This window comes from Papaver somniferum, chromosome 2 (genome assembly GCF_003573695.1).
Source record: "Papaver somniferum cultivar HN1 chromosome 2, ASM357369v1, whole genome shotgun sequence".
Classification (NCBI taxonomy): domain Eukaryota; kingdom Viridiplantae; phylum Streptophyta; class Magnoliopsida; order Ranunculales; family Papaveraceae; genus Papaver; species Papaver somniferum.
In genome coordinates, this window is record NC_039359.1 from 142,189,215 (window position 1) to 142,210,779 (window position 21,565).

General features: G+C 37.3%; 1 protein-coding gene across 1 annotated transcript; it reads right to left on the reverse strand.

Moving 5' to 3' along the window:
- Positions 1-18,470: 18,470 nt before the first annotated feature.
- On the reverse strand, positions 18,471-21,091 carry LOC113354046 (F-box/kelch-repeat protein At1g57790-like). The gene is made up of 2 exons (XM_026597495.1): positions 20,683-21,091; positions 18,471-19,786 (listed from the first exon to the last, which is right to left on the reverse strand). Exons 1-2 carry the CDS (start codon positions 21,078-21,080, stop codon positions 18,553-18,555), a joined length of 1,632 nt encoding a protein of 543 aa, XP_026453280.1. The 5' UTR covers positions 21,081-21,091; the 3' UTR covers positions 18,471-18,552.
- Between the last annotated feature and the right edge of the window lie 474 nt (positions 21,092-21,565).

Genomic DNA, 21,565 nt, shown 5'->3' on the forward strand with positions numbered 1-21,565 from the left:
GTTTCATCATCAATCTTTGCGTGTTCTAGAAGTTTAGATCTGAAAAATGTAACCAAAAGTTTTCATCTCAGAAAAATAATTTCAATAAGCGTCTTTTCGGTTCTTTATAGAGTACTTTTTCTTTTGTCAAGAGAAGATATTGTTACAGGAATAACAGATAGTGAGACAAGCATTAACAGGAGAAAACGCAACACCAGTTAGAAGGAACATGAGAATTGCAGGAAGAAGGAGAGGCGAACACACAGAATCTTCAAGGATGGGCGTAAGAAATAACCAGAATAGAGAAGTTCAATCTCAGATCCTGCAGGTAGAAGAGCAAAACAACCGCAGGAATTATGATGAGGTAAGTGTTCACACTACAGATACAGATACAACGGATGAAAATGAACAACGAACTGGAGAATAAGGACTAGCAGAAGAAAATTAGGATAATATGACGATAGAAGAGATTCGACAAAGATTAGTTGAAGAAAGGAGAAGAGAAGAAGAAGCGCGTGCGAACTTGACGCGTCAGAATGATGAATTAAGAGAAGAAAATAACAGGTTGCTAGAGCTGAGGTCACAAACCACATCATGGACAACACGTGCAAGCTCAAGATCAAGGACAAGTAGGAGCACATCGGGACGTAGTAGATCTAACCGCAGGGATAACAGACAAGAGCAACCACTAGATAACATTGTTGAGAATTTTCAGGTAGGAGATAATATGCAGGAAGGGCGTGGTCATAATCGCATGGAACATCAGCTGGTGGAGGACCGATACATACAACAAGGCGAATATCATCGCGTGGAAAGAGATCACAGGGGAAATCGACATGCACAACATGGCAAAAATGACCGCATATATTATGACCAGGAAGATGAAAGTGATGAGGAACAGGGAAGGATAATAATACAAGGAAGAGAAATGCTGCGAAATCAACACGACCAGGCAGAAGAACATAAAAGACGTAGCGAAATACGGCGAAATACAAGAAATGAAAGGAATGAAAGAGATAGACACAGACGAAGAAGAGAGGAGGCGGAAGAACAATAACTACAAGAGGCATTGCGTCAAAGTAGGCATGACAACAGAGTAAGACAAGCAAGATTTGAGAGACCCATGCAACAAGATCAGACCATGAATGAAATAATCTTAAGAGAATTGGTAGAAGTAAGAGCGGTGATGACATCACGAAGAGATGAAGGAAGGCGGCAATTGTATGAAGCCATAAAAGAAGTAGGAAAATCACCATTCGCAAGGCAGATACAAATGGCAGCAGTACCATCTAAATGCACTCTACCTGTCTTTACTAATATTTTTGATGGAATCACATGTGCAGTGCAACATATAAAGGCGTACATCAGATTTTTATTGTTATGGGAAGATAACGATGCGGTTCTATGTAAGTATTTTCCTCCCAGTTTAACAGGAGAGGCGTTACAATGGTTCGAAGGGTTACCAATGGGAAAAATAAGATCATTCAATCATCTCCATAGTATTTTCTTAGGAGCATACATCAGTAACAACATGTTGCAGCCAAGAAGTGAAAAAATATTCAGCTTAAGGAGAAGGACCAATGAAAGCTTGCATAACCTAACCACACGTTGGAGGACCATGTGTAGTGAGATGGCTGAAAGGGTAGATGAGATAAATTTCATCTTGGCTTTCATTAACGCACTTTTTCTAACAGATTTGTTGTATATGCAGATATTCAGGATAAAAGATACCATTACTATGACAAAGCTGCGCGAATTTCAAGAAGAATACATTGCTCTTGAAGAAAAACAAAGAGATATGGAATCTTATCCAGTTGCGGTTACAAACATCAATGAAGGGAATGAAAGTCTAATACCAAGAACAACAAATGCGGTCGCAAGAACATCCCAAGGGAGTCAAGAAAAGACAGTAGTGGAGGATAAGCAAAAGCAGGTAGCAATGAGCAGTAGAGATCAAGAAATGTATGAAAATGAATATATAGAAAGACAATATAACAATCAAGCAAGCAATAACAAAATTCCCAGGTATGAAAACCAAGCATATGGATACGGAGGACAAAAAAGATATTACAACCAAGGACCAGGTGGAAACAACAGAGTTTATGAAGAAATCAAAATGTCGCACCTGAACACAGCAATAGATAAGATTTGGTAGGCGGTAATTTTGATGGAAGAAATACCTACATCCCCAAATCTAGGACAAGAGCTACCGTCAGGAAGAAAAAGTAGAGCATTTTGTGTGTATCGTCGCTTCCAAGGTCACAACACTAACAACTGTCGAAATATTCAAAGAATCATACTAAAAATGATTGATCAAGGAAAATTAAATCATTTCTTGGCCACACAACCACAAAACCTACCACCACCACCAGAGGCCAGATATCAGGAATGGAGGCAGGAAAGAAAACGTATGTAATAGAAGTGGGAGCGAATGCAAAGAACTTATCCTGCAATTCGATCATTCATTCATATATAAATATTGAAGATTTCCATGATAATGTATTAAGCCGCGTATACGCTAGAGATGATGAAGGGAAGGAGATATTCAACCTGGCAAAGGTGTCAAAACTCAAGGACTGGCAAAAGAAACCAATCACATTCAGTGCGGAAGAAGTACCAGGAGGAGGAGAGTTACATGAAATCCCATTGGTAGTTAAGTTGGAAATCATACCCAAATCAGAAATGGAAGGAGAAGAAGACAGTGATGCAGACGCATGGGCAATAAATAGGATATTGATCGATTCAGGCAGCTCAGTAGATATACTATTTTATCATGCGTACAAGACCTTGGGTGGAAAGGATGAAGAACTAATACCTTCAACTTAAAAAATCTACTAGTTCAATGGATCAGTTAATAAGCCAAAAGGAGAAGTCACCATGCGGATTCCACTCAAGACTATGCCTACTGAAATAATTTTTTGTGTTGTCGACGTTGAATCTCCATATAATGCCTTGATAGGAAGGCCATGGTTACACAATATTCTGGTGGTAGCATCTACATATCATCAGTGCATCAAATTTCCACTACCCCAAGGAGTAGGAGTAATCAGAGGAGATACCGCCGAAGCGAAATTTTGTAATGGAATTGATATTGAGAAGAATGAAGAACACGCTAGTAAAAGAAGAAACTGGAAAGATGCAGCAAAACAGGAGAAACGCAGAGACAGGTTGATGGTTGATGTAGTAACCAAGGAAAAAGAAATGGATATTGAAGCAACAATGATGAAAAGCAAAGATGCAACTAGGAAGATCTACGCCAAGGCGGAAATATCCGCATCAAGCAATGACCATAACGGACATGTGAAACAAGGAAAATTCAAGTCAGGGGAGCTAGTGTTGCGTATAATGCCGCCCTACAAGAAAGGTGAAGATGGGAAACAGAAAAGTGTTTGGGATGGACCATATGTTATAAAGAAGGACACAGGAGGTGGAATGTATGAATTAATGGATAATGATGGAAAAAGCATAGGGAAAATGCTTGATCAGCTTTGGAACCATAAATACCTGCAGAAGTACTACAGTTAGGAGATGCAGCAACGTAGTAGTGGATAGTATATGTCAAGTTGCATAATCTAAGATATGTTAAAAAGTAGTTATTATGTAGGCGAATAAGTGAAGAAGGAAGAAATTAATGTATGAATTGAAGATATGAATGATAATGAAAAACTTACTTGTTCAAAATCGAATACTTCATAAAAAGATACAAGTAGAAGAACGAGGAAACAATAAGACCTCAATAGGAGGCAATAAAAATTAAAACCTCTAACAAGGGAGGCTAGGCATCCAATCGTGGCGTGCACCCTAGTTCGCATAATTGCAAGAGGCAGCGATAAGACCTAAAACACGTCATGGTTGGGGAAAACCTAGAAAGCATGACTCGGGAGAAAGCCACACCATCCTTGGGACATGAGTCATGGAGAATTGGGGCGAAACAAAAGCCTATCCAGCAGAGACTCCTTAGTCGAAAGACTAAGGTACTAAGCTCTCTCCTAAGGAGTGCAGAAACTCGATCAGGGCGCCGCGGTACACGGTTGAGTTAAGGGTGCCTGAGGCGTCTGGAGCGTACCTGGCCTTCCTTGACAAGTCCTGACTATGATGCACTCGGCCCCAAAGAAACCCCACTAGGGTGTGTGAAAAAGCGGGGGTCTAATAACACCACCCAATATTTCGCTTAGCAATCTGTATGGACTAACTCCAAAATACTTTGCTAGAGAATAAACTACACAGTCAGACTCAATCTAGATAAAATTATCTCAAGGAGTTAATATCTCTCTTGATTTGATTTTTACTCAAGATAAAAACAATAGCGAGTCTTTATCAAATACAAGGAATAACTTGGACGGTACCAAAGACCAATGTCCAAGTATCAATCAATATCAATCAACAACCAAAGGTTGGATTTCCAATTGATGATCACGAACGCACAACCTGTATTATTTTAATTATATAAAATATAATGCAAAAGAAATAACACATACACCAGAAGTTTTGTTAACGAGGAAACCGCAAATGCAGAAAAACCCCGGGACCTAGTCAAGATTGAATACACACTGTATTAAGCCGCTACAGACACTAGCCTACTCCAAGCTAACTTCGGACTGGACTATAGTTGAACCCCAATCAGTATCCCACCGATCCAAGGTAAAGTTATACTCCTACGCCTCTGATCCGAGCAGGATACTGCGACCCAAAACCAAGAGTTGCTGCAACCCAAAATCGCAGACTTGATAATAAACAAATCTGTCTCACATAGAAAAGTCTATCTAAAGATAAATCTGTCTCCCACAGATAAACCATAGGTTTTGTTCCATTTTAAGATATAAAATCAAGGTGAACATGAACCAATTGATAATCCGGTCTTATATTACCGAAGAACAACCTAGATTAATCAATCACCTCTCTACAATCCTTCCTGACTACACAGGCGGTTTGTCGAGGAATCACAAACAGTGAGACGAAGACGTTGTGACTTCTTTATCTTGCCTATCGGAGAACTCTCACGATCTCAATCCAATCAATCGATTGTCCTCGTACGATAGAAGATGCAAGATCAGATCACACAACTACGATAAAAGTAGTATCGGTCTGGCTTCACAATCCCAATGAAGTCTTTAAGTCGTTAACCTAGTTTTAGAGAAGAAAACCAAAGGTTAAAGGAGAATCGACTCTAGCGAGCGCACTAGTATCACACAGACGTGTGGGGATTAGTTTTGCACAATGCTAGATGTCTCCTTTATATAGCCTTCAAATCAGGATTTTTCCTTAGTTACAAAGAAATCCATATTCACCATTAGATGAAAACCTGATTTAGATTCAAGCTAATATTTCTCAACCGTTAGATCAAAAACTTAGCTTGTCACACACACTTGGGTAGATGTTTACTGGGTTTGTGAAAACCATGCCCAAATGTGTACGTATATGTTGGTTCAACATAGTAACCCAAAAGGTTAACCATATGAGCATTTCATATTGACCTTGTTCTTCTTCACCATAACTAGTTCAATTGACTCAAATTAACTAGTTAAAGAGTTGTTCAATTGCTATGAGATCTTATGTAACTACACAAGACACAATTGAAACATAGATGATTCAATTTGATTGAATCGGCTCATGAACATTATAGCCACGGTTTGCATAAAGCATTCCTTAGTAATTTAATGTTTCATGTTCAGAGCACATCTTTAGATCATAACCTCTTAAGTTCACAAACAAGTTCTCGGACTTAAGTAAACCGGTTGAGTTTTCCAAACTCAGCAGAAATTCTCGGAAAGAGAACTTCCGCCAGTTCGCGGACTTAGCACACAAATGAGTTTTGGAAAATCCAGTAGAAATTCTCGGTCAAGAACTTTCGATAGTTCGTGGACTGAGTCTGCGGACTGGGTTCGCGGACTTGGCAAGCCAATTCCACAATCCTTCCGATTTCTCTTGATCAACAAAGTTCGAAAACTTCGGTTCAAGGAATACATGGTTATGTAATCTAAACTCTCATTTCAATCATTGAGACATTCTCAGAGGACGCTATGTAGCCGTTATTCACAGACCGATTCACGTCTTAGCAATTCTCAAATTGATTGAAACTTTTCATGACTTGCGTCACTAGGTGAAGATAAACTTGATCAAAGTGAAACGCTTTACCAACACATGATTTCGAGATATAGATAGGAGAGATATACTCGGCTCGAAATATCAAATGTGTATGATCCAGTCTATATAGCATACGACTTTTGTCTCATAAGAAGTAAGAGATAAAAGAGATAGACTTTTGAGTGATAGATAAGTTCAAGTCTCCACATACCTTTTTGTTGATGAAGTTCCACGGTTCCTTGTATAGATCTTCGTCGTTGTATGATGAATCTCCATGAAGTCCTTGAGCTCAACTACACTTTTCTATCCTAGTCCGAGACTTAGCTATGTAGGCTAGAAATCAAGACTCATAGTTTTGATCACTAACATTGATAAACATGCTTGAGATAGCAACGCATACGAGGTCGACCGAGCTATGCTCTAACAATCTTCCCATTTGTCAATTTTAGCGAAAAACTATTAATACATATGTAATACAAAAAAGATAAACTTTAGTGGCTCATATTCCATAGTCTAATCTTCAATGTTCCCTGAAATCTTCGTCCTTCCAAGTACTCCAATGATCCTAAAGGTTGTAAGTTTAGCATCACCGTTGTTGAAGATCCGTAGCTATAACAATGAGAGAAATCGAGATTCTCGATCATTATTATAGAGTGTCATAGTATTATTATGTAACATCAAAGTCCAATTGTATCACGAATTTAACAATAATACTACGGTGATAAGTATCACTCCCCCTTAGTCAATACTCCATCTCAATCATGGAAACCACTCCCCCTTACACAATGATCCGAAAACCACATGTATTTGTAGTGTGAACTACAATATTTCTCCCCCTTTTTTTCAATAAAATTGGAAAAGGTACAAGAACGGGATCATAATGAAATTTCCACAAGAGACATTTCATAGACTAAAAGAAAAATACATACCAACTTAATTTAGATGCAATCATAAAGACGAAGCTAAATGCATTCATCAAGGAGTTTTAAGATACAAGATAACTCCTATAAAATTCCACAGTCGCACACCCCGCAAGATATTACCTTTAAGCACAAGTTCAAAAGAACTCTGTCCCATTTGATGTCATTCCCGAAAGAACAACAAAAGCGACCTTAATTTTGAAAGAAAAGAATGATTTTTTTTTTAATTGGACACCAAAAACTATAGAAATGATTTTCTATATCCAAAACTCAACCAAATTAATCACAAGAAAACCCATTCTTAATTTAATTGGAATACGCAACTAAATCAATCCACAAAAGTGATCAATTTAATTGAAGGTGCTCAACATAAGTAAACTTACGGAGCTACGACTAAAGTAATCATACCGAGATGACTAACTTAATCGTTCACATACTTAACATAAGGAAATCCTTACGGAATATACGACTACATTAGCCAATAGAACATGATTTATATAGCCGTTCATATACTCAACACAAGAACTTGTGGAATATATGAAAACTCAACTAGACTAATTACAAGAGAACTTATAATTAATCTAATTGGAATACAAACAACCAAACTCATCACAAAAGTAATCAATTTAATTGTCAAAGAATTTGCTCGACAAAAGAAGACTTTGGGAGCAAACAACTAAATAACCAATCAAGATGATTAATTTAGTTCAAGAATGCTCAACATATAGCATCTTATGAAACAACCAACAAGGCCAATATTAATCGACATAGTTGTAAGGTGCTCAACATAAGACACACCATGGAGCCTTCACGGTAAAACATAACAAAATGGATCAATGAAGATCAATACCGTGGATAACATACAAGGATCTATTCTATTTTCCACCATAACGACATAATAGACTTTATCCTTGTCGAACAAAAGATTTTATCCTATTTTCCATCAAATACATGACTGCATAGGCATAACTTTTGTATTTGTCAAAAATCCATTCGTCCTTTCATCAATATGAATACCAATTCATGAACGACTTTACTTTTGACAGCATATGGGACCTTCAAGTTCACGGACGCAAACAATACATATCCCATAATCAAATTGCAATATCACAAAATCATAACGATCAATACTGCAATAACATCATCCTCCAAATATTTTTAGAATTTAATACCAATAAACGTAAAAAAAATAACATAAGAAGATGAAAAAAAAATTTGTTATGTGTAGTCACAATCATCGCTATTGAAAGCATTAGTTATTATTCCAACTAACCCAAAAAGAAGACGTACTAGGCATTAATGAACTTTTCCAAAGTTTCTTCAGATAACTCCTTCTCGTTACTGAAAAGTCCATTGACAAAGGGATCATTCAACTCCTCCAAATCTTTTGAAAACATTATCAATTTACTGAGTTCCTTTTATAGTTTTCGTACACTGTTTGTAGATTGAGACATCATTCATTAATAGTGAATTATATCATCTAAGGATGCAGCGATCCGAGATTTTAAGCTGTTTCTTTTGCTGATGAAATCTTTTACCAGATTCCTGAAATTTTCATCACTTTGATAAGAAGACAAGAACCAATTTAAGGGAGTATTTTTACCATTAATTGTAGTCTTCACTTTCTTCAAACTTGTGGAGGAAATCCCAGTACATCGACGTATGTTAGCTTCCAGAGTTACGTTCTTGCTTGTGCTGCATCTAGTGGGAACAGAAATTTTTTGTGATTCTCCGTTTGCGAACGACTAAAACCCTGGACAAACAAAAGCTTTTGTATTTTTAGATATATATATAGATAAAAACAAAATAATAACCAAAAATACACTCCTTGAGCCAAAAAGACGCAAATCCCCATTTTCTCAAGACAAACATGGGGACGCGAACGTCTAGGGTTAGGTAGAAATTATGGGACCAAAAAGTTCCCCTTGTTTATCCCATAGTGACTTTCTATGAGCAGAGATTCGTCTTCTTTTGTTCCTGAAGGGGCTTGTCACATAGGACTTGCTACAGTTATAAATAGGAAAGGACAATGAGCATTCCGTAGTAACAAACGTTTCTTTAGACTCAAATTCTTCAACTTGCGAGTGTCCTTGAGGAATGAGCCGGAGATTATCTCTGAAACTGTCTAAATAATCTCCCTTATTCCTGGAAACACAATTAGAACCAATATTATAGACTTTGGACTTGTACGGTACAAGATTCCACACAACTTATCTGTGAAGTTGATCTAACTCACCATTAATTATCTTTTTCCAAGAGAATTGTTTAGAGTTGTATCAACATTTTCTGGTTCTAATTGAGAAGAATAACAACCAACTTGAAGTTCTCCTTTTGTTCTGATAGTAGAGTTTACTCCTCCTTTAGAAACGATAGACGACACACAAAGTGGAGAATCTCCTAGCACATGTAGAAAAAGACCACAACGACTGTCACTACACCATTGAAGTGAAGAGGTAGAACACAGGGCAAGGTTACTCATATTATGAGTGCTTTTCTGTTTGGAATTTCCTAACAGAATTGTATGTCCTTTTTGAGTAACACAAGGTTGTAAAGTATTCTTGCAAGAATTACTTGCAGCCTCCAGACTCCTTAAAAAAGACATACAGGCTTGTTGAGGATGATTCGATGAGCATCTAAATAAGTCAGACCCTTGACATTTGTCTGATTGGTTCCTAGTCACATCAGTTTTCTCAACAAGCGATCGTTGAACATTATCTGAATGGTGACAATTCTTTAGAAAAGAACAACTGGATTCTCTCGGATTCAATGAGAGACTCTTATTGGATATCAAATCCTTAAGAGTTGCAATTTCTGTAACAAAACCAGAATAGATCCGGATTTGTTCTTCCAATCTCTTTTGAAGAGTAACCAGTTTATCATACTTTTTCTTGCGGTTGTTTTTCAAACCTGGTGAAACGTTAATTGAGACTTTATGGTCCATATAGTCAGATCGCTACAAACACAGACTTTTGAGGTCTTAAACGTGTTTGCCTGCTCTGATACCAATTGAAAAAGCGGGGGTCTAACAACACCACCCAATATTTCGCTTAGCAATCTGTATGGACTAACTCCGAAATACTTTGCTAGAGAATCAACTAGACAGTCAGAATCAATCTAGATAAAAGTATCTCAAGGATTTAATATCTCTCTCTTGATTTGATTTTTACTCAAGCTAAAAAAAATAGCGAGTCTTTATCAAATACAAGGAATAACTTGGACGGTACCAAAGACCACTGTCCAAGGATCAATCAATATCAATCAACAACCAAAGGTTGGATTTACAATTGATGATCACGAACGCACAACCTGTATTATTTTAATTATATAAAATATAATGCGGAAAAGAAATAACACAGACACCAGAAGTTTTGTTAACGAGGAAACCGCAAATGCAGAAAAACCCCGGGACCTAGTCCAGATTGAATACACATTGTATTAAGCCGCTACAGACACTAGCCCACTCCAAGCTAACTTCGGACTGGACTATAGTTGAACCCCAATCAGTCTCCCACCGATCCAAGGTACAGTTGTACTCCTACGCCTCTGATCCCAGAAGGATACTGCGCACTTGATTCCTTTAGATGATCTCACCCACAACCAAGAGTTGCTGCAACCCAAAATCGCAGACTTGATAATAAACAAATCTGTCTCACACAGAAAAGTTTATCAAAGGATAAATCTGTCTCCCACAGATATACACCCTAGGTTTTGTTCCGTCTTAAGATATAAAATCAAGGTGAACAGGAACCAATTGATAATTCGGCTAAGAACACCCTAGATTAATCAATCACCTCTCTACAATCCTTCCTGACTACACAGGCGGTTTGTCGAGGAATCACAAACAGTGAGACGAAGATGTTTGTGACTTCTTTATCTTGCCTATCGGAGAACTCTCACGATCTCAAGACAATCAATCGATTGTACTCGTACGATAGAAGATGCAAGATCAGATCACACAACTACGATAAAAGTAGTATCGGTCTGGCTTCACAATCCCAATGAAGTTTTAAATCGTTAACTTGGTTTTTAGAGAAGAAAACCAAAGGTTAAAGGAGAATCGACTCTGGCGAGCGCACTAGTATCACACAGACGTGTGGGGATTAGTTTTGCACAATGCTAGATGTCTCCTTTATATAGCCTTCAAATTAGGGTTTTGCCTTAGTTACAAAGCAATCCATATTCACCGTTAGATGAAAACCTGATTTAGATTCAAGCTAATATTTCTCAACCGTTAGATCGAAAACTTAGCTTGTGACACACACTTGGGTAGACGTTTAATGGGTTTGTGAAAACCATGCCCAAACGTGTACGTGTATGTTGGTTCAACATAGTAACCCAAAAGGTTAACCATATGAGCATTTCATATTAACCTTGTTCTTCTTCACCATAACTAGTTCAATTGACTCAAATGAACTAGTTAAAGAGTTGTTCAATTGCTATGAGATATTATGTAACTACACAAGACACAATTGAAACAAAGATGATTCGATTCGATTGAATCGGCTCATGAACATTATAGCCACGGTTTGCATAAAGCATTCCTTAGTAATTTAATGTTTCATGTTCAGAGCATATCTTTAGATCATAACCTCTTAAGTTCACAAACAAGTTCGCGGACTTAAGTAAACCGATTGATTTTTCCAAACTCAGCAGAAATTCTCGGAAAGAGAACTTCCACCAGTTCGCGGACTTAGCACAAAAACGAGTTTTGGAAAATCCAGCAGAAATTCTCGGTAGAGAACTTCCGACAGTTCGCGGACTGAGTCTGCGGACTGGGTTCGCGGACTTGGCAAGCCAATTCCACAATCCTTCCGATTTCTCTTGATCAACAAAGTTCGAAAACTTCGGTTCAAGGAATACATGGTTATGTAATCTAAACTCTCATTTCAATCATTGAGACATTCTCAGAGGACGCTATGTAGCCGTTATTCACAGACCGATTCACGTCAGAGCAATTCTCAAAGTGATTGAAACTTTTCATGACTTGCGTCACTAGGTGAAGATAAACTTGATCAAAGTGAAACGCTTTACCAACACATGATTTCGAGATATAGATAGGCGAGATATACTCGGATCAAAATATCAAATGTGTATGATCCAGTCTATATAGCATACGACTTTTGTCTCATAAGAAGTAGGAGATAGAAGAGATAGACTTTTGAGTGATAGATAAGTTCAAGTCTCCACATACCTTTTTGTTGATGAAGTTCCACGGTTCCTTGTATAGATCTTCGTCGCTGTATGATGAATCGCCATGAAGTCCTTGCGCTCAGCTACACTTTTCTATCCTAGTCCGAGACTTATCTATGTAGGCTAGAAATCAAGACTCATAGTTTTGATCACTAACATTGACAAACATGCTTGAGATAGCAACGCATGCGAGGTCGGCCGAGCTATGCTCTAACAGTGTGATCTCGTACGAGATCATGAGAACAGCTGATTGTCGGCATAACTGGATGGGAAGAGCCCACCCTAACCCGTTAGGGGTAAGCTTCCTTGAAGGGGCAGTCAGGGAGAATATAAGGGCGGCACCCTTCATTAGGGAGCTGAATTGTGTCAAAAGACGTCAATATCATGGGGCTATGACTCAAGGGAGAGTATAGGCATGTCGTATTGGCGCGAAAATATATCCTGCAGAGGCAATAATACGAAAGATGATAAGGAAAAATCAAAGGGTCTTTGCATGAAAATGTAACGACTGCCTGCAATTTTGTCGCCCGACCAAAACAATACCTTGGGGCAAGCATAAAACCTATCAACAAGGGGAGGCATAATAAGACCTCTACTTAGAGAGGCTCAATAAGACCTCATAACAAACACAAATTGACCTATATATGCAGCTAACATTACTATGCAGGAAAACAAGCACTAATAAAGACACACAATAAAATAGAAGAGAAAGTCACGCACGATGATAGAAAGGAGGAAAGAAAAATGTTAAGGTGAGAAAATAATGAAGAGGCAGAAAGATTGAGTCAGCATTGATGGGAAAAGCCAATCAAGACGCGGGGAAAGCGCACAGAAAAGGTAAGAACTGAGGCAGCAACCAACAAAGACGCAGGAAAAGGTATAAAACGATAACGTAAAAACATTCAGGTACAATATAGAACTTGTGATATAGCTAATGCGAATAATATCGCACGCGTCATAAGGTTATAAATTATACCATGTCACACTCATATATATACAAGGGAACAATTAAGCATATATCAAATATTGATCAAATAAAAGCAAATAACATAGGCAAGAATGAGGAATACAAATGTCAGTATAAAACGTTATTTTCCTTCATATGATACTCTCATGTACTTATGCAATATGTTATCATCATTGGATTAATTCTAACTGTTAGAAAGAGTAGCATTTTGTTTTTTGTTCATAATTACGTGCAGATAACACAAGGAGAATTTACATTGAAGAAAAAAGGCCTCAAATGTTACGGAGTACACGTTGAAGAAAAGGTCCCAAAAGAAAGGGAGCATCCAATATACAAAGGGGGAAAAAGAAGAGGAGGATCTATAGAAAGTATGACTATTTCCCGACCATATCATCCTCACCATCTTTCTCAACCTCAGAGTCATTGTTCTCTTCATCGGATACTTCATCTTCTTCATACTCCGCTTCACTGTCAGAGATTTCAGAATATTCTTCATTAGCGGAAACTTCAGCAAAATCATAATCCGGTATGGGAATATTATTATCGGTACAGATCTCCACTGCATTATTCTTGACAGCCGCATCGCAGACACGAAGTGCATCCTTATTTAAGTTGGCAACAGTAACCACTAACTTTCTCTTAAGTCTGCGACATTTATTGTTTCTTGCGGAAAGCTTCTCCTTTAAATTCTCAATATCTTTAAGATGTCGCTTTTCAGTATCTACAAAAGAAAATAAAAAGATTAAAGCCACATGCAAACAAAATCCAGAAAGCAACACAAACTTGAAAACAATATAGGATTATAAGCAACCTTCTTTTTCAGAAAGGATAGTCCTAACCAATGCCGCATGGTTAGATTCTAAAATAATATTTGTAACTAAACCAGTTCTAGCGTTATCAATAACCCTTGCAGCCCATTCAAACTCATCATCATTCCCTATAAAAAGACGAGAGCGAATCACATTTTCACGGGCGATAAGAGTATCCCTTTCACTTATAACTAGATCCCTCTCCATCTGAATTTGAAGTTGAACTTCATGAAATTCCTTCAAATCTTTCGCACCCTTAAGAACAACTTGATCCTTTTCTGTAATAAGTGTGTTTTTATCGCCTCGAGCCTATTGATTTCCTCATTATTTTCAAGAAGACGGCATTTAAAACCATTATTCACAGATAGCATTGACCTATGTTCTCTATTAAGGATTCTATACTTCGAACGAAGTTCATCCAGACTAATGTTCTCTAACCAATCATTGGGAAAATTTTTCAAGGAAAAATTAAGATTCTCAAGAAGAGTCTCATCATCATCAGGAAGGTTAGACGCTTCATCAGATAAATTCTAGATCTCTGCGAACAAAAGAAATTAAAAGAAGATGAAGGCAATGCGAAGAAGTCAAAATGAGGAGGAGTAAAAAATACGTACCCACTAGATGATTGTTTCTCTCACGGAGATCAATCACATCATTCTTATAAGATAAAAGCTCATCACTGACTTTCTGGTTCTCCGTTTCAAGATGGCGAATCTTCCTATGAAAATCATTGGTAACCGCGTAGGATACACGAGCGCTCTATATCAACGGGGGAAAAGGAGAAAAAATGAGTGAAAGATGAAACTTTAGCGAAGACTGACGCACAAGAAGAAAACTCACCAAAGACCCAAGCACGGATTGGAAATTTGGAGTTAAAGAAGAGGCAACTCTTTGCAAAGACTCATGACTCAAAGAGGGAGCATCACAGATCTTAGAAACTGCATCGCACGTGCTAGTTAGTACAGTATCACCAACAGAAGCTAATGAGTTGGAGAAGATACTTGACCATTGATCTCCGTGAGAAAAACAATCATGGGAATTATCAGGAAGAGGAACCGCGTCATCATGGGAGCTGGTATTTGGGAAAGCTGGAGAAGATAACTTTCTCTTTTTAGAAGCAGTCTTTTTTCTGTATATTTGAAGAAGCGTCACCACCTTTAGGGAGAAGAACATCATCATTGAGACCCTCAGCGTCTCCAGTCTCCACCTACACACACAATGAAAGATAAGAAACAGAGGCAAAAATATTGTTAAAATTTTAAATGAGTATTTCTTAATTCATTGGCGTGCGAACTTGAATCCTGTGACACATTCTTGTTAGCCTTCTTATTTTTCTTACCAATCTGAACACAAATAAAATAATAAGAGAAAGTACTGAAGATAAGCGGAAAGATAAACGCACCACAATATTTTACTCAGGCCATTTAAACTCCCAAGGTTTGTAGGCGTCGAGATTCGCAGGGAGTGGAAGAGTTGAACCATCAGCACCCCTACCAGAGATGTAAGGGCCCTCTAAAATGACAGGGTACTCCGCCCAACAAACATCCTTTGACTTTCGCGCAGTGTTATTGGAAGAGTCATGAAAGTCAACATCCCGCATGATCCTCTGGTATTCTGTGAAACCATCAGCTCTAGATAAACGGATGCCCCAGCGGAATGATTCATTCTTCATGATAACAACATCATAGTGACTAAAGAAATTCTCCACAGTGTACTCAGCTGGGATGATTTATTTATGTGCATGTTTTGGATTCCTTACATCTTCTGGATAAAGAGATTCTAACTCGGCCGCACGCCAGGCGTACTCTACCATTATTCTAATGCAATCACCACTCAGTTGGAATATGCCGCGTGACAATTTCGCATGAGATAGAAGCTCGTAAAATAATGGAATTTGAGGATTGCAAAGGGGAATGGGAAGACCAACAAGTAATTACCCGAGCGAAACAATGATCTTATGATCGTTCCATTGATCAAACGAAAACCATCTAGGTTCAAGAGAAGAAGTAGACTCCGATCCAGGAGGGATGGACAATATGAAGCCTCTTTGCTTGAATTTAGTCTTTAATATATGGAACTCTTTAACATTCTTCCAACCCGATTTAAGTGGCATTTTCAGAATGTAAATGGGAGATGAAAGAAATTTAATCAAGATGATCAGGATCAAGATGATCAAGAAGATGATGATGATGAAAAATGGAGTTCACAACCGAGAAAAAATAAGAAAAAGATAGAAGAAGTAGTTAAAGATTGAAAGAAAAAGCGAAATAGGGTATGATGATTAATCAGAAATTGAAGAACAGTCGAACAAGAAAAGTTGCAGAGACCAGAGAAGGAGAGAAAGAGTAAAAAGATGAAGGCGTGTTGTAGTATATAAAAGATCGTATCTCCTCTTCCCGAGATATCTCTCTTACGGACGCATTAATGATGAGATAGATACGAAGCGACGGTTGTCAGGTTTTTTAGAGACGTGTTAAATGATAAGAGGTGAAGTCAATACATGGGAATAGTCATGCCGAAAACCCGGAAGAATGTCGGTTGAAAGGATATGAAAAGATGAATAGGTGCGGCAAGAAGAAAATTAAAGTTTCTCTCATCGCTCCTTCTTTGAATGTACGATAAGAGAAGAGGAAAAATGTGGGTGCAAAATATCGCACACTCATTAGTTATGCGAATTAATATGTTTAGCACTATGCGAATACGAACGGACATTATATATCCAAGATGACGAATTTGATGATGTCACTAAGTCACGATAAAAGTTTGAGGATCTATGCGTCGGGAAAGAATCCATGCGAAAATATAAATGTCCAAGCGACTTTGACGCACGCCAGATCCGAAAATATGGGCTTTATTAGCTGTTCTCCACAATGTAATCTCATATAAAAAGGACCAACCACCATTGTAAAGAGAGAGATCTTTTTGGTGAGCTAAGGATAGAGTTTTAAGAAAGAGAGTGTTATTTGTTTCTCAAGTTAGGGTTTCCTCATATCTCATTTGTATTTGTCCTAAGTTTTTAATAATAAATCTTGAGTATTTCATCAATGATTTCTTAGTTTATTTGATAGATTATCATTAGGGTGTAGTTGTGGGATTTCCTACAACTACACCATGAGTCGATATTGAATCTACACCGTAGCTTCTGTACGTACTACATCACCATTCATTGCTAGTCATAATCCCAACTCTACTCAACCACCAACAAAACCATTTATTCATTACTCAATTATAAAGTCAAACATTAATTTCCTAGTTTTCAATTCCACGGCTTTTGTTTGTTCAATTCCACCACTTTTGTTTCTCTCAAAAAATCAAGTCTTTGAATTAAGTTAACCATTTACTTCTTCAAACACCTTTACCAATTCCTATAGATAATTCAATTTCCACCGAGAACCTTAATTCTAATTTGGGGAAGAACAAAAAACCTGACTTTCTTTCAAATCCTCGCTAAAATTAAAATTCAACCATTGGTTCATTTTTACGTTGCTTCACAATAGAAAACCTATCCTATATTATTCACTAACACCACTAATCTTCACATAATCTCAAAGGAGGATTGACAAACTCTAGTTTTTAACATTTGATTTGCCATTCTTTGAGTTTGAGATCGACCAAAATAATCAAAACCAAAATGGAATTACTGAGACACCCAACTGAAATGGTTACGGACATAATAAGAAGATATATATATTTTCTGGAAAAAAAAGGGTGTCCAAAGTAGATGGTTGCCTAAATAGTTTTTTTCGATAGGGTAACCATTTTACCCCTTACATATAGATCTTCAACCAATGTCCGAATAACATGATCAAATAGTCCATTATGTGTAATTTTTTTGAGATCTAAACAATGGACCTAGTTTCATGACCAAATTATTGTTTGATTAATTTCTTTAAATCACCTCATGGTCGGTCAAATAGGGTTGACGAGCTTGCGGATCGTTACAATTAATTACCATAACGAGTTCATTTTACAAAATGAACTACCACTCCTACAATATGACACCTATCATATACGAGTTCGTTCTACAAAATGAACTGTTATTACTAGAATGAACTACCATACTCTAGAATAGTGTTCATTCTTGGACGTGAACTACCATTATACCTGTAGAAAAATTAAATTTTTGAACAAAGAACTGCTAGAACTAGAATGAACTACCATTATACTTATAGAAAAATTAAAATTTTAAAACATAGTACACTAGGTACTCGTTGTGTAGATCTCGTCGAGACCTTTATTAATTTTGAACTTATATTTCGAGAGACATTTAGTTTTTAAGTTTTTTTTTTTGTTAATGTTGAGAATAGAAATAAATTAGTAAAAAGAAAATAAAGAAATAGAGATTACAACTATATAGCACGTGAAGAATTAAGAGAAAATAAGAAAAAGAAAAAGATACTTCATATATCTTTAATATTTTTGAATAAATTAGGACCAAACTAACTTGGGACCACCTTAAATAAAACGAAATTGAAATTTCCCTAATGAAAATCAAGTATAAAGAATATCTGATGTCTTGGTAAAAAAAATTGAACAACTAGTACTGGATTTCAGACGACAAGATGGCACCTTCAGGCTCCTGATTAGTTTTTCCCTAAGAGTTCTAAGACCATCTAGGCTCGATCCAAGTGCAGTTTGATCTTTCCTTTGTATTATGAAAATCTTGTGCATAATGTTGATTACCCCCTACAAAATGATACCTACATGTATCAAGAGAATGGTATAAAATCCTTTCACCTTGTAATCTCGGGAAGTAGATGTTGTTCACCATGAAACTACGTGGAGCAATTGCTGAAAAGCTGGATGCATAGCTGATGAACAATGCATGCTTTCCCAAACTGTTCAGTTTTACCCAAACCATCTCTGAATCATCCAATCTATAAATATCTACGGATTTTCCACGTAGTCCTACATTCACCAGTAATAGTTTATCATCACACTCCACCAAATAACTTGGATAAAAACTGCCGAATTGTTTCAAGGACCTCGGAAGTACTTTCCAACTGTAAGTATCTTTCACACTGAAAATTCCTAATATTCCATTGTAATCTAAGCAGTAGAAAGCTCCGTGATAGAAAACTGGGTTGTTAATACACGGCATAAAGTTGACCATATACGGAGCAATGCCTTCCTCAGAGAAGCCTTCATAATCAAATCTATGAATATTCCAGCCAATTGCACTGTTTCCCGGTTCAGTTACCAAGAAAGATATCTCATTATCACCTCCCATTGGGCACCAGTTGGAGATAACAACCACCAAACAATCTTGAGAAGTTGGTACCCACGAGAATGACATTCCACCAAGTACGTAATTATCAGGAAAATCTGGAAGAAATATCATTGCTTTTGTGAAGGGATTGTAGCAGAATACTTTTTTTTTCCCATTCGATAATAAAAGCCACCCATCTTTCGAAAATCGGATTGTAGAACCTACAAGCAATTGATCAGATAATTTCATAAGATACTTGTCATTATCATGCATCGGGTCTAGCACATCGCAGATGGTGTCTTCATCATCTTCAAAGATGGAAATCAACCATGGAGATAAATATGTAGTTGCCGAGGTCCTTGTAGCAGCCAATATCCGGTTCAATGCGGGAAGAAATATTGAATTTTGTTTACAGGCTAAGCGAAAATGAATGTAATCCACTGGATGGAGAAATCTTGCTATCTCCTCTAGACTATCATAATCATCAACAAAATCCCACTGTTTCGAAGCTTCCAATTCTCCTCCGCTATTATTTGTCCCAGTCATATTATCTTCCACTGTGCTGGTTGAAGTTGTATCTTGGTTTACTAGGAGATTTGTTATTCTTCTCCTTCTTCGAGCAACATGCCTGCTAACAAAAAATAATAATCCATAGTTAGAAAAGCTAACAAATAAGAATGTTATTGTTTGTACTGTCTAGAAAATATATGGAGAGCCGCAAATAATGCCCGACAAGCCTATGCAAGAAGATTCCAGAAATTCCCAGAAATCTTGTTGCCCATGTTGCTATATGAAGTTTACCTAATTAGGGTATACATACAAAGGTAGGATCCATGGACACTCTTAGATGGACAAGGTTAGACAAGATTTACGCCATTTTCTCCGCATAACCCAAACGATAATGAATTAAAGTGTAATATCTTCATGATATGTTTCTCTTATAAGATTCTACATTGCTACAGAAAATAAATACAATTAAAGATATATAAAACGACCATCTACCCCTTTGAATATCAGCCGTTCAAAGTTAACGGTTGAAATTAAGATCGGTAGACGGTGAGGTTTGCTATCTCGAATTGCGTTCAATTTTTATAGGAATGTAAACATATCATCAAAATATTACACTCAAATTCATTGTCGTTTGGGTTTTGCTGAGAAAATTGCGCAAATCTTGGTCGACCTTGTCCATCTAAGAGTGTTCATGGATCCTCCCTCATACATAAACTATATAAATACATGTATCCTAAATCCTAAGTGGTATAGAATTCTAAGTTAGCTAACCGTACAACATTATTGTAATCACCACATCAATAAAATCTCTTCCAACAGAATTCTATCCGTGGATATAGGCATCACTCGCCGAACCATGTTAAATTCTTGCCTTCTCTATTTATCTTTTATACATTTTTAACCCTAATTTCACATATATATCAACAATCAATCATGTTTTGTGTCTAAAAGCAATTTTGGGTACAAACAGTTCCATAAACAGTGTCCTTAAGGTTGCATTAATGATGTATTTACCTGTTTACTGTTGTGGGCATCATGATCCAAGTGGGCAGAAACCATGGGGTTGGAAGTTTCAAACACGGCATGATAACTGTAGTAGCATTATCTTCTACTTCATACACATACAAGGTTTGATCTTCCGATAGTGTATAAAACAAGCAACCCCTTTCAAGACCCATATCAGTTGCTGAGCAGTACGCACTGGAAGTTGAATAACACTTTCTGGAACGTGATGTGTCCATGTTTGTGCACAAAAAGAGAACACGATCACCCAAAGTCTTCAACAAAACCCAAGTCATTGATGAGAAATCCAACTTGAAGATATGTGTTGATGCAACTTTTCTAAAACCCCTTGGACTGCAATTTAAGACAACTTTAAAGATTTCGTTACCAGATTCAACCCAATCTTCCATGTACCGACCGTACTCTTCACCTCCACCTATCAATGGGAAAGTGATTTCGTCTACCGGGAAATCGCCAATGTCTACTTTGAATTTTGTAAGAAATTGGGTTTGTTCATCAACGAGAACATGATGCCATAGTTTTTGTATATCAATCTCATTAACCCAATTTTCCGTATCACATAATGCATACAACTTACCTTGAAAGCAAAGCAGCGAATCAATGAACTCTGAAAAATCACCATCGGGGTTAGAACGGCCATCCAATTCCTTTGTTCTCCATTGTTTGTCTCCGGGCCGACAAAAAACTAGAATATGCATATTACGATTAACTTCACCTAGATCATTTATACCTCTAAAAATAAGGAACACCATGCAGGAATCATCAGTGTCAGGATTACAAGTACTTGGAACAGGTGGTGAGGATAACACTAAATCAAACATATAATATTGTTCTGATTTTTTAGAAAAACACTGACGGTCGAGGTTAGGCAACC

Coding starts and splice junctions, on each gene's coding strand:
- LOC113354046 (XM_026597495.1), bottom strand. CDS start 21,080: ATGGAAGATTGGGTTGAATCTGGTAACGAAATCTTTAAAGTTGTCTTA. Junction 19,787..20,682: donor ATGCCCACAACAGTAAACAG/GTAAATACATCA, acceptor TTTTGTTAGCAG/GCATGTTGCTCGAAGAAGGA.